Genomic DNA, 14,412 nt, shown 5'->3' with positions numbered 1-14,412 from the left:
AAGAATTGCATATTGTTGCATTTTCTGATTACCATCTCAAAAATGCTACTATTTAATATTCCTTTCTTCTTTTTGGTATTTTATAAAGTACCATAACATATTTACACACAAATTAATGGAACCCATCATGCATTTCATAGGTGCCATTTAGTATACTTTAAATATGACTTTAAGTTTGCCACATCTGCCACCACCTATATTTGAGAGATCCTGTTTAATGCACCATAATTTTTGGAATGTTGAGAAATAACAGTCTGAAAATTCATAAATAAAAGTCTAGAATTCATAGCAAAAAGTGAATACTTACTTTTGGCTGACTGCTGTAAATCATAACAAACCTCAAAATTTTATCAAAAGTTTATTCTATGCACATAAACTAAACCTCATCATAAGAAGAAAATAAAAATAAAAATGTACATTGAGCTCGAAACAAAAAAAAATGAACACATTTTCCAGCACTAAGAAATATTCAGTCAGTCTACTGACAGAATTGAGCAGCTTATTTCATGTGCCTTTAGAAACATATATATTGACCACTTAAGAATAACCACCTGTATTTGTTATGGCACACTGGGTGCTGTGTCATAGTCCTCATAGGCATCATGGCAATACTTGAGTTACCACTAAACACATCAACATAGTGAATGTGTTAACTCTTACAGAGGAAAGAAAGAAGTAATGATTGGAAACAGTGTGGTGCTCTAGATCTGTCAAATTATTAAAAAAATATATCTATTTTCAATTCCATTTCAGTTTCCAAGCCAAAACTGATTTGGTCTGAAAACTGAAATCAAATAATATAAATGAAAATTAAGACAAAGTTCATTAAAACCATGTTACATAATTTTTATAGATATAGTCAAATTCGAAAATAATGAAACAAGAGGTTCTTCAAATTAAAATACAAGGGTTGCCCTGAAACTAATACCTCCATATATATTTTTGGAAACCAGTGTAGGTATATCAATTTAAATTGTGTGTTATAACACTTAAAAGTTTTTAAGAACTTATATTTATTTATTTTTTTTTGTATATTCACCACCATTTTTGTATACCTTTTCTTCAATGCTGAACAGGGGTTTGTATCCCCTCTCATAAAAGTTATTATTAGCCTTCTAAGAGCCAATTTTTGACAGCCACAATAACAGCATCTTCACCATTATAGGGCCAACCCCAGGGGGCTCATGTCTGGTGAGTATGGGCTTGGCACACCCAGGGTCCTTAGCTGGATATCATCATTCTTCTCTTTCTTGGTGATTCCATTCTACTTTTGACTCTCTCTCTCTCTCTCTCTCTCTCTCTCTCTCTCTCTCTCTCTCTCTCTCTCTCTCTCTCTCTCTCTCTCAGGGTAACTCAAGAATTTTTTTTTTGGCTGGTGCAGCTTATGCCTCAGGCTTCCTTGCACCATATAGCTAATAATAATAATAATAATAATAATAAACATATGAAAGTTTGATGGTCCAGCCAAATTCTGCAATGTTCTCCCTTGTCCAGATGCTTGAATGGGACATTGTTGTACTGAAAGAGAAAAGAAAATTTCTCTTTCCGAACAAGAATGGCCTCATTTTTGCAATTTGTGTCTTCATCTTCTTCACTGTTTTTACATGGTGGGCCTTATTTATTACATGTTCCTGTCCCAAGAAACCTACAAGGATAATCACTCTCATGTCCTAAAAATGGAATACATTTTCCAGCAGATGGCTAAGATTTGAATTTTCATCAGTGAATCCACTCCACAGACTGCCATTTTGACTTCATTTAATAGTGATGTACCCAGGGTGCTCCTTCAATAACAATACTTTCAAAGAAATCATTATCCATAGAGATGATTACCATTCCTTGGATAATGAGGACTGGTGCAATCCTGCACTCTTGGCTCCTTTTTATCTGGCACTAGCATTCATGGAACCCAACTAGCACGCAATCAAGAATTGTTTTCTATACACTAAAGTCTCTCACACATGCATAAGTTTTCACAAATCAGTTTATCCACTCCTCATTTTCCGACACTAATGCAGTGCGATGACAGCCTGATCACTGGATTCCCTTCATATTATTACCACCATTACTAGCACACCTAATCCACTGCCTAACTGTGATGGCATTAACAGTCATATTCCCATAAATATTCTTCAACTATCATTGAATCTCAATGGGAGAAATATTCTCTCCATTTAGGAAGTGAATAGCATCCTACTAACTAGCATGCAGTGTTGAAATGAAGAATATTGGCAATAACATTTAAATTTTCATCCAACACTGTTACAATTTGTATGCATGAGCAGGAAAAATACTTGGAGATATTAGTTTTAGAGTGTCCCTCATATTTATCAAAATATATAAACAATTAATACAATAAATAAAAATATCAGTTTCAATGAACACCGAATTTTAAGGTTTAATAATTTTTAATAATGTTTTAATAATAATAAGTCTTTTAATAAGTTTTAAAATAATAAGTTTTTTAATGTTTTAAAATAATAAATAAGTTTTTTTTAATAATAAATTTTAATAATTTACACTGGCTGATCATTTAATTTGAGGAATGGTGCCACCATACAACCACTCAAGTTTCACTGAATTATCAGTAGATGGGATGGCAGGGGAGTGTTTGTCTAAGCATATACTGACACTGTTGCATGTTAGTTCTAACATGTCTGGCAGTTGCAAAATGGCATTATGTTAAGTGTAAAAATTTTTACAAAAAAAGGGCAAAAAAGTTTGTGAGGTGTCTGGGGATCACAAAGGCTAATCCGTGTCTAATAGCAGTCATTATGTGACTAATAAATTCTTCACTATATCTCTCATACCATGCCAGTTTCTCTACACACTTTCATGTAGTTTTTTCTGATCAGGTGCCATATGTTGTGGCATTCAGCAAGCACAGATCTTCAACATTTTAAGGTGCTATGCAACAGTGCCATGTGAGAATGACATTCGACTGCTTAGCTGACAGTGTATGATTCTCCGGTCTTCATACAAAATCTTTTGTGTCTTTTCCATTTGCTCTGGTGGGGTGTAAATCCTTGGGTCCACAAGTCGTCACCCACAGATTCTCAAACTTCTTTAATGAACTTCTGCCACTTGAAAATTCAATTTTCTTCAAACACTTATCTTTGTAAACATCTGACATTTCTCTCACAGTCTCTATAGCATTCATACTACATCAAACTCAATAGCATATAACAAAGCACTGTTTAGTTATCAAATCTTCTATTATGCAGTTAACAAAATCGTTTACATTTACAGTACATAACTTAAGGCCATTTTGTATCTACCAGACAAACACTCTCCTGCCATCTGCTGGCAGTTCACTGAAACTTGAGCCACTATACAGAGATGCTGGGTGCCTCCGAAGCCAGGTGGGAAGGAGCAGCAGTGCGTAGCACACGCTTCTTGATTAGACCGGGGTTCGGGCCCGTCACCACCAAATACGGAGGATGCGGAAATGTCAGGGAATGACCACCGCATATTCCCGGAACAATATGGCCTTAGTTGCTAATGCTCCTAAAAACCAAAAACCAAAACCAACAGAGATGCTGCCATTCTGCAATTTAAATGATAGCTTGTGTAATAACTCAAACACAGTTTATCATTTTATATAGATATAAACTAAGTTCATTATAAATTTAATTAAATTAGGAAACAATATAATGTGCAACTCACAGAAATGTGTAAATTTAAATAACATTAGGTGCAGAATAAATTTAATGCAATTAGTATTTAAAACAATTTTTGCATGGCATATTATTATAACACTTGTATTTCCTGTTTGTATTAAATATTTCAAGACCTGTAAAATCAGGTGCCAGTAGTGACTACACAACGGAAGCATGCAACAAATGAACACCTAGCATCATGTGGTGACAAGATAAAAGGCACATTAACAAAACATGCATAGCGTGTTAGTGTATGTGGCGGCATGGCACAAAGACGTCACAGGCACACAACAATGTTTAACTTGCCTGAATAGCAGCATTAGTCCTTGAAAGAACGATCTGAAGTTATTGTGGCGAGTAATGGATGTTTCAGGGTTCAGTTCGATATTACCAAACACCTGGATGTATGGAGGAGAGGCTGTTATTGAACCAGTTGCAGATATTGCAGTGGTATCACTAGAGCTATATCTTTAACTACCCATGTAAGGTGAGTGTGGAAATGCTTCCTTCCACTAAACTTTCTATTATTCTATTATGTAATTTTGGCAATATGTCCTGAACTATAACACTGACCCAACATAATATGCATAAATTTTTAATATAATTTTCTACTTCTATAAAACAATATAAATAGACAAAAAAAAAAAAAAAAAAAAAAGAGAAACATTTGAGACACTACTTCTACATAACATACTTCATCACAGGTAATTTCTGCAGGCAAACATGTATGAACAGGCTAATGTGGAAGTAATTATACTTTTCTCAGCCATGAAGTTTCATTAGTACATTTCTGATAAGCACAAAAATATACCATAAAAATGTTTCTCGTTTCTGATTTCTCATTCCTGAACATAAAATTATATATATAGTACATGCCTGTTATACCTATTATAGTAGTATTGTTTTTCTTAACATTAAAAGAAATTGTAAATGCTGCAGTTTAGATCATTCAACTATTTTTATTAATGTAGTAATGAAACTTTATTACTGACAACTAATAATATCAACTCACCTAAATAACAGAATTAGTGACTGAACGAAGGTTTGGAAGTTGTTGTGGCGATTGATTTCTGTATCTGGGTCAAGGTGGATATTGCCGAAAACCTGAGAGGAGATTGAGCCAAGAAGGAAGGGCAAAAGTTGTAGGAAGAAAACCAAATACAGATAAAATATTTAGATATACACTTACATATATATATGCATAACACTTGAGCAAAATTCAAAAGATAAAGGAGAGCAGCAAGAACTAACAAAAAGTGAGGAGGGAAGGGTAGAAAGAAAAAAAAAAAAAAAAAAAGATCAGAAAAATCTTTTTTTTTTCCTGAAAAGTATTTATCTAAATTTCAAATTGGAATTAGAAAGATGGTATGTGTAGAAGCTCCAGAATTTTCATCAGTAAAGATTGTTTTTTTTATATATAAGTACCCTAATTAAGATATTTTATGAGTCCAATTCAACCAAGAGTGTAAGTAATTAATAGAAATATAAATTTTGTATTGATTAAATTAATTAACAAACAAAATTATTTCTGAAGTTTTAAAATTTTCAAGATGATACAAGATTTCATTAAACAGTAACATACACAAAATGTTTTCAATCTTGTATTCTTCTGCACATGAACAATGTTTTCGTTTTTGAAAAGGAAATAAATTTCTTTATCATTCAGAACCACTCCCCCTATTAAGAATTCAAAGGTTAATTAGAAAAGCATATCATATGACAAAAATGAAGACTGTTAGATCAAAAGACAATAAAATAGCATCACAAATGAAATCATTGCATTGTCATGTGCTTTACAACCAAAACAGAAATCAAATCAACATAGAAACTAAATTTTAAAAAAAGTTGGATAATATATTCTGGAAGAACCTTTAAACAGAATGAAATATTTCAGTGTTGAAAAAAATATATACAATTACAAAGATGAACTGAGAATTAAAAGATTAGATCACAATGAAATCAAAAGCTTTTTCTCCGAACAAAATGAAATTAAAGCAAATCAGGTGCGAAATGAGTAAAAGTGCTGCAAAATTGAATATATCTTTAACAACTTATTTGCAGGAAGGTGATTATCCACTTTAAATTTCAACTTATAAAGAGAATTGAGCTCAAAATCATTTATAAATCTGTTTTTTCTTCCTCTTTTCATAAACCCCAATTTTGCACATGACTACGGAAACAATCAGATTTTACTGTTTTTACATATTGAAATTAACGTTTTTCTACAGTCACTTTCAAACAGGAAAAATATAAACAAATTTGCAGAATAAATTTGTGGTAAACTATTTAATTTGATAATGATATTAATAAACTTGACTTTTTCGTTTTTAGTATATTCAGGCAAATTTCAAAAAATGGAGACAAGGAAAATTGTGCTTAATATGCATATAACATAAGAATGAGAAAAATTGTAACATGCATATGTATGAGTATAAAAAATTTAGAAAGTAATAACCTCATTATTTTTAACAAGGAATATGGAAACTAAAAACAAAAAATGCTTTCATTTTAACAAGAATGAACAGAGAAATTATTATTTTTCAAAGATCTTATTGATTATTATTGACTGGAAGAATTATAAGATTTGTATCTACGGCAAACAATGCTCTATGCCTAAAATTACTATAAATTATACAAATATTCATGTTCAGGGATTTTGGGTTGCTCATCAAAGTGATGTAATAAAAATCTATGTAATAATAATATCATTTGAACCAGTTGATAGCACCATTCTTGTAATGCCTGCAAAATAAAAAACTGTATAACAAAATTCTGGTGCTTAGTAAGAATGAGAATAAAGTTATTTATAAAATTAATAAAATATTTTGCTATCAGTAAATGTAAAATTATTTTATAAACAAAGTTTTAGTGATTCATTTTGTTTTTAAAATTGGAAAAACAGCTCAGAAAAATGAAAAATTGATATATCAGTGCAAAATAAAATTAATAGCACAATGTAATAATGACACTGTAATTTCAATTATATGCCCCCACTTTGCACTATTTTTAAATGAACATCTATTATGAAAGGCTGAGATGGACTAATCAACATTTTCCCCAATTTACCTGCACTGTCCTTTTACAAGCAAAGCTTATTATAATAATAATAATAATAATAATTCTGTTTATACTCCGGCACGACAACCCAGTCAGTAGAGTTTACAATAAATCGTCAATACAAATATTTATCGTATTTAGTAGTCACGGGCTTGAACCCCGGTCCACTCAAGGAACGCGTGCTACGCACCTCGCTCCTGACCACTCGGCTACGTCAGGCCTAATCTATTTTACCCATTGCTACTAAAAATATATATTAATAGTAATCTTTAAAATTAATAGATTTCTTTACAAATTTATTTAAAAACAAAAATATAAATTTTGCAATGTAACTTGAACGTTTCTTACTGAAGTACAATGTGTTAGATAAAGAGATCCAACGAATGAGATATACTGTGATGCGTGCGAACGCTGCATTTTGATTCGCCATTAGCTTAACACTAGAACTGGTTGTTCTATGAACCGTGAGTCTGAAGTCTGATTCGGTTACTGTACAGTTGATGTGACGTTATCATAGTCTGTACAGTTGATGTGACAATATCATATTATGTATCTTTAATAATTTTTTAAAATTATAAAAGAGCTGCATTATTTTATAAACTAATTTTTTACTCTCAGTTCACTCTACATAGTTAAAGGGATTTCAAAATGGTACATGGTCAAAAAAAAAAAAAAAATCTATAAAAGTTTTTGTAATATTTAGTCTTTTCGATAAACATTTGTAGTCCACCTTTTGAAGTTTATAATAGTATAAAACAGAGCTACAATGCTCAATACATTCTACTTTGTATTTCAATATTTGTAGAAGAATAAGAGAAATTTACCACAATATGGTACATAGAACACTTCCATATAACACTCTCCAGAAATTAAAATGACTATAAAATTAATGCAAAATGATTACAGTAATCAATTAAAAACAATTTTAAAAAACAATTAAAAAATTTAAAAAGTTATAACGCAAATTTTGCAAAAACGACTTTCCTTCCTGAAGCTGATAGTGCTTTTTGACCATATGTCTTGAATCTCTCTTATCCGTTAGGCTATTTTTACCAAATGTACCAATTTTAGAAAAGCACCATATGGTTGAACAGTCCTGTCAGCTTCAGGAAGGAAAGTCATTTTTGCAAAATATATGTTAAACTTGTAAAATTTTTAAATTATTTTTTTATTTGATTACTGTAACCATTTTGCATTACTTTTATAGTTGTTTTAATTTTATATTAGTTTTAATTTCTGGAAAGTGTCATAAGGAAGTGTTCTACATACCATATGGAGGTAAATTTCTCTTATTCTTCTACAAATATTGAAGTTTATAATATACATTCTATAGAAAATAAATATTTTAAATACCAAAAATAAATGGTTAATTCTAATAAATTCTTCACACAATATTTAAAAATCTCGATCAGCATTTGACCATCTTACCCATCAGTGGGTTTTTTACATATTCTTTATAATGCTGGTTTGTTTCTTTTGCTCAATCAATTAAAACCTTAACCTCACCTGTCAACCATTTTGGCAACTTATGTTTATCGAATCTGATCATCACTAGTATAAATCTGTTTGTGACTTTGACAATAAATCCCTTGACCATTTTCCATAGAGTACATTAAACCTCGTATAACATGGTAGTTTGGTTCCTACAAAATCTCGTGTAATGCGAAACCGTATTATACGGGACTAAGAACCAGTACAAAAAGGGGGGGGGGGGTTACGTTCCAAAAGTTAACAAAAATACGTCTTTTTTTTTTTTTATAACTATCGGAAACTTAATTTTTATAGTAGTAATAACTTAATATTTTAACTTTATTTTTATAATAGTAGTAACTTAAATAGTAATAACTGAACAAATGTCTTACCTTACAAACTGTGATATTTATATGTTAGATAATGTATGTTCATTTAATTATCTTCCACTTCATCGCTGCTAAGCACAATCTCTTCTGCAGCATCTAGATTTTGTGTACCTTCTGCTCTCTTTAAAAGTTACAAACTGCACTCGTCAAAGTCACAATTCTTTTTTATAGTCTCAAACAAGTACAAGTTCAATAGTACAGAACTTAACCCAAGGATCTCCCAACAAAATACAGTGGACCCCAGCTTTAAATGATATGTGAAAATTGGAAAAATATTTTCCAGTTAGCAAAATAAAAATAAATTTATGCTTACATACATAGCTTAATTAAAACATACTGTAACATGTACATACTAATTATTATTTCTGTTCACTGACTTTTTTTTTGGTAAAATTAAAAACAGCAAAAATGATGAGCCATTAATAACAAAGAATGTGGCATGCACAAAAAGTTGCAACAAATGCCAATTTAGATACAGAGTAATGAGTTTCTGAAAATTTATTTATGTTTTTTATATGATTGAATATTTCATGGAAGTGGAAACAGATTTCATCATAATAACGTGAAAACCCACAGAATTCCAGCTATTGGTAATATAGCAAATGCAAGAAGATAGAGTATACTACACATTTGTAATTGATTGCACTAACAGAAAAGCCCAATAAACCAGAAAGTACAAATTGTTTTTATTGTTTTATGGTAGTGACATCCAATATCAATAGAAAAATATCATGAAGGCGATAACGACTAGCGAGTCAACCGCAGGGATTCACAAAAAGGAATGGAAAAATGGAAATGTCGAAAATTACATCTAACATAATAGCATAGTTTTCCAAGAAAAAAAGCTCAAAAATACAATGTTATGAGAGATTCCCAGCAATTCTCAAACCGTGTTAGAACAAAACCTTGTTGTAGAAGTACCATGTTATACGGGGGTTGCCTGCATTTGTATCCAACTTTATACAGTTCTTCCCGTTAATTGAGCCCAAGAAATATCTCATTCCATTACAGTCCTATCTCTTGAAATTGAATTTCTCTTATATATATCTTTATAATGATATAATCACTATATCTTTATAATGTCGTAGAACAAGAATATGTCTACCAGGAGCAAAAATTGATGAAAAAATTGACAAAAAATTTATCAGTCTGTAATGGAAAATTTCAAAAGTTTCAAATTTAACAATGAAAAGCTTTCCATTTACTGCATACATCATCATCATGAACTTGGTCCGGCTTAGGTCTTTTAAGACCTGTTCCGTTGTAGCTCTTGGAGGTGGTCTTGATCTCGCCATTGTTGTCTTGGTCGACCAACATCTCTCTCTTGCCTGTAGGTTTGTAGTTAAAGGCTAATTTTGGGATATGGTCTGGGTTCATTCTTTCTATGTGGGTGATCCATTTTTCCTGATACCGTTTTATGTCATTTACTATGTTATCTACTTTTAATTTCGTGCGGATATCTAAATTTCTTTGGTGGTCTAGTCTTGTAAAGCCTATTAATGGTCTTAAAAATCTCATTTGTGCTGCTTCTAGTTTGTGTGCATCTTTCTTTTTTATGACCCAAGTCTCACAGTTGTAGAAGAGGGCTGGTTTTGAAGTGATGTTGTGCAGTCATAATTTTCTTTCAGTTGTCATGTGTTTTCTGAAGTGGCATTTAATCGTTCCATTCAATTTTATTATACTTTCGTAGTTTAGTGTGGATGTCTTTCCCTTCATTTGATATTAAATTTCCCAAATAGGTGAAGTCAGATATTTGTTCTATTATTTTATCATCAATAACAATTGTGACTCTTTGTATGTTTTTTGCCACATAATCCCACTGATTTTGTTTTTGAGGTGGAGATTTTCATCTCGTACTTTTTACCTATTTTATTAAGTTTATTTACTGCTATCTGTAGTTCATCTTCAGATTTTGCAATTATAACTTGATCATTAGCATATAATATAGTTTGGATTTTATTCCTGTTGTTCAACTGTATTCCGTTGTTAATTGTTTGTTTCCATTCTTTAAGAATTTTATTGATGTAGATATTACATAAATTTGGTGATAGTCCACATCCTTATTTCACTCCTTTATTGGTGTTAATTGGGTCTGATAGTTGGCCATTAGAATATTTTATACAGACTTTTGAGTTTTTATATAGGCTTTGGATCGCTTTCTGGAGTTGGGTTGGGATATTTTCTTCACGTAGAATCTGCCAAAGTTTTTTCCAGTTTACATTGTCATATGCTTTTTCATAATCAATAAAGAGCAGAAATGTTGGTAGATTGAATTCTCTTCTTTTCTCCAAAATTTGTTGTAGTGAGAAAATGGCATCTATTGTGCTTCTCCCTTTTCTGAACCCACATTGTTTTTCTTCTAAGAATTGTTCACTGTATTTATTAAGTTTATCCTTTAGTATATTAGAGTATAGGTTTGCAGCAGTGTTATCCCTCTGTAGTTGTCAGGGTTATTTCTGGAGCCTTTTTTGTGTAAATTGATTACTGTTGCTTATGCCATATGATGTTAAATAATTTTAATAGTATATTTTTTAGTAAGGTGCCCCCATATTTAAATAGTTCTACATTCAAATTGTCTATGCCTGGGTTTTTTTGGTTTTTTCATTTTTGTAATATTAACTCTAGTTCTTCCATTGTTATATTTTCTTTATCTTTGGTAATCACAGATTCATCTTCCAATTCCCTAGTGCCTGGGTTATACCATAGTTTGGAATAATGTTGCTTCCATTCTGCTTGGGAGATGGAGTTGGTTTCTATTTGATCATTTGTGTCTAGTTGTAATTTTTTAAAAATTTTTAAAACCTCTTCTCTGTGGGCCCGTGTTATCATGTTCTAAAGATTTAACAAATTTATCCCAGTCATCTCGTCGGATTCTTCTGGTTAGTTTTCTGACTTCTGCTCTAAGCTTTTTATATTTTATGTGTAGATGTAGGTCTTTAGTTTGTAGGAACACTTTACAGGTCTTTTTTTTCTCATTGATTGTTTGTTTCAATTGTTCATTCCAAGTTCTTAGCCAGTTTTTATTTTTTATGGGTTTATATCCAAGACTTTCTTTAGCAGCTCCCAGAATTGATTTTTTCATGTTTGACCAGATTTCCTCAACATTATCACTTTCATCTGATTTGAGTTTATCTTTCTATTGACTTTCATACAGGAATTTAGTGCTTTCGTCTTCCAACAAATGTATTTTAAATTTCTTAGTAGTTTTTGTTGGCATTTTCTTCTTTTTATTAAGATAATTTCTTTTTATTTTGAACGTGCTTTCTACTAGTTAGTGATCACTGTCAATTTCACTGCCTCTGAATACTCTAGTGTCTCTAATTATGTCATTTAAATTTTCAATAATGATAATATAATCTATTATAGACTTTGTGCTTCTTACTTCCCATGTGAATTTATTGGATATTCTTGTGTCTGAAAAAAGTATTTGTAATTTTAAGTTTATTAAAAATGCAGAAGTCTATCAGGTATCTTCCATTGTTGTTGACCACAGGTTCGCCTTCTGATACTATACATTTGTCTACTGATTGAGCACCAACCCTTGCATTAAAATCTCCTGCTAGTATGAGATACTTGTTTATACATAATTTGCATACATCATTTATTAAATTAATTTAAAAACTAATTCATGTAATTACAGTATATTGAATGTAGCAGACTTATCCCATCACATTCTTTTTGCATGCTGTATCTTAGTTATCAGCACTATAACTGCCCTGTTCTGAATGGAATCAATAAGCCTGAGAGAGGTTTGAGGGGCACCACCCCAGATGTGGGATCAATATTCCATGGCAGGGCGGATTCGCGATTTATACAGAGTGAGCAGCTGTTTGGAAGAAAAGTAATGCCGCGAGCGAAAGAGAATACCAAGTTTTTTAGATGCAGATGAAGCAATATTTGTAATGTGCTTGTGCCAAGAGAGATTAGAAGTCAGGGTAATCCCCAAAAGAGATATATCATTTTGACTAGAAATCAGAGTGTCACTAAAGATAAGCATATGAGCAGAAGAATCTTTTTTGTGAGATATAAGACAAGACTGACTTTTGGAAGGGTTGAAATTAACTAAGTTGTCTTTTGCCCCACTGGAGAATTACCTGAAGATTGGCATTTAAGGAATTGGTAGCAGATTTTCGAGAAGTTGAAGCTGATTGAGCAGGGCAAGGTTTCTCAAAATGGAAGGTGGAATGTAATGTGCTATCATCGGCAAAACTATGGATAGGATTTCCAGTCAATGGAAGAAGGTCATTAATATACAAGAGGAAAATAGTGGGGGAAAGAACTGAACCTTGGGGTACACCGGCATTAGTGGAGAAGTTAGAAGACAGAGAGCCATCTACCATCACCTTCAGTGAGCGATCAGAGAGAAAACTGGATAACCAATTACTAAAAACAGTTGGCAAACCATAAGATGGAAGCTTGTTTAGAAGACCTTTATGGCAAACACGATCGAAAGCCTATGAGATGTCAAGAGCAACTACTTGTGTTTCACTGAACCTTTCCACTGAATTAGTCCATAAATGGGTAACAAGCCAGAATATCACTAGTGGATCGACATTGACGGAATCCATACTGACGATTGTTGATCAGACGTAAGATTTCTAGGTAATTTAAGAGTTGGCCGTTAATTGATTTCTCCATTAGTTTAGAAAGAGTAGAAGTAATTGCAATGGGACGATAATTGGATGGGAGGGATTTGTCACCCTTTTTAGGAACTGGCTGGATATGAGCAAATTTACAAGCAGAAGAAAAAACACCTTTGGAATAAGAAAGTGAAAAAAGGTGGCAAAGAATAGGACTAAGTTCAGGAGCACAGGTTTTGAGAACAAGTGGAGAAATACCATCAGGACCTGGAGCTTTCTTAGCATCAAGATTCGACAAAATCCTTCTGACATCCTTTTGACGGAAGACCACAGGAAGCATTGAATGGAGCGTGTTGGGAATGGTGGGAGATGTTTTACCAAGATCATTAATACATCAGTTGGAAGAAAAATGGGATGCTAGCAGGTCAGCTTTATCCTTGGCTGAAGTGACGACAGAACAATTTGGTTTGGACAGAGGTGGGAGCAGAGGTGGGCAAAAGTTGCGGCCAATAGCTTTGGCAAGAGACCAGAATGCTCGGCTACCATTAGGGCAAGAAGGAAGTTTTCTACTCTTAGCCTGTTCAAACTCTAGTTTGGACTGATTAATAACTGCTTTACTATTGTTGTGAGCTTTCTTGTAGGCAGAAAATGAAACTGAAGAATTAGAAACAAGCCAATTACGATATGCAACATTTTTTTTTTTTTTTGGTAGTTGTTGGCGCATCGGCTTCTGTGGCCATAGTGCACCTCCCAAGGTTTTTGCAGTACTTTGATCCAAGCCCGAGGCGGGATTCGAACCCGCGACCTTTGGGTTGCCAGGCAGGCACTTTACCCACCTGGCTAGCCCGGTCGGCTATGCAACATTCTTCTCTTGAACAGCCTTAGCACATTTATTGGAAAATCAAGGTTTAGATAAAGGACGAGATTTTAAAGTGGAGTGTGGGATAAAGGATTCCATTCCTGCAAGAATAATTTCACTGATGCGATCTGAGGAAACGTTGACATCAGAATTTTTGAAAGAGTAATCCGACCAAGGAAAAGAAGAAAAGAAATCTCGCAGGTCATCACATTTTGAATTCTTGTAATGCCAAAGAACACGAGGTTGGGAATAGCCATGAGATAAAGGCTCCATTGGAGAAGAGACAATCACCAAGTTGTGATCTGAAGTGCCTAAAGGACCTCTCACATCGACCGTGTACTTAGAAGGGTTGTTTGTGAGAAAAAGATCAAGCGTGTTGGCTGTATGATTAGGATTGT

The 14,412-nt window shown here is 32.7% G+C and overlaps 1 protein-coding gene across 1 annotated transcript in view; it reads right to left on the bottom strand.

Moving 5' to 3' along the window:
- LOC150080869 (voltage-dependent calcium channel type A subunit alpha-1-like) overlaps positions 1-14,412 on the bottom strand; it is a 1,489,217-nt gene that overhangs the window by 341,595 nt on the left and 1,133,210 nt on the right. Inside the window, exon 34 of the mRNA XM_090381686.1 lies at positions 4,672-4,763. Within this exon, the coding sequence (XP_090237812.1) occupies positions 4,672-4,763 (92 nt within the window). The remainder of the gene's footprint in view (positions 1-4,671; positions 4,764-14,412) is intronic.

This window comes from Mastigoproctus giganteus, chromosome 9 (genome assembly GCF_048544385.1).
Source record: "Mastigoproctus giganteus isolate SK-2022 chromosome 9, ASM4854438v1, whole genome shotgun sequence".
Classification (NCBI taxonomy): Eukaryota; Metazoa; Arthropoda; class Arachnida; order Uropygi; family Thelyphonidae; genus Mastigoproctus; species Mastigoproctus giganteus.
The sequence above is the reverse complement of the archived record's forward strand: the minus strand, read 5'-3'. Positions and strand labels throughout refer to the sequence as shown.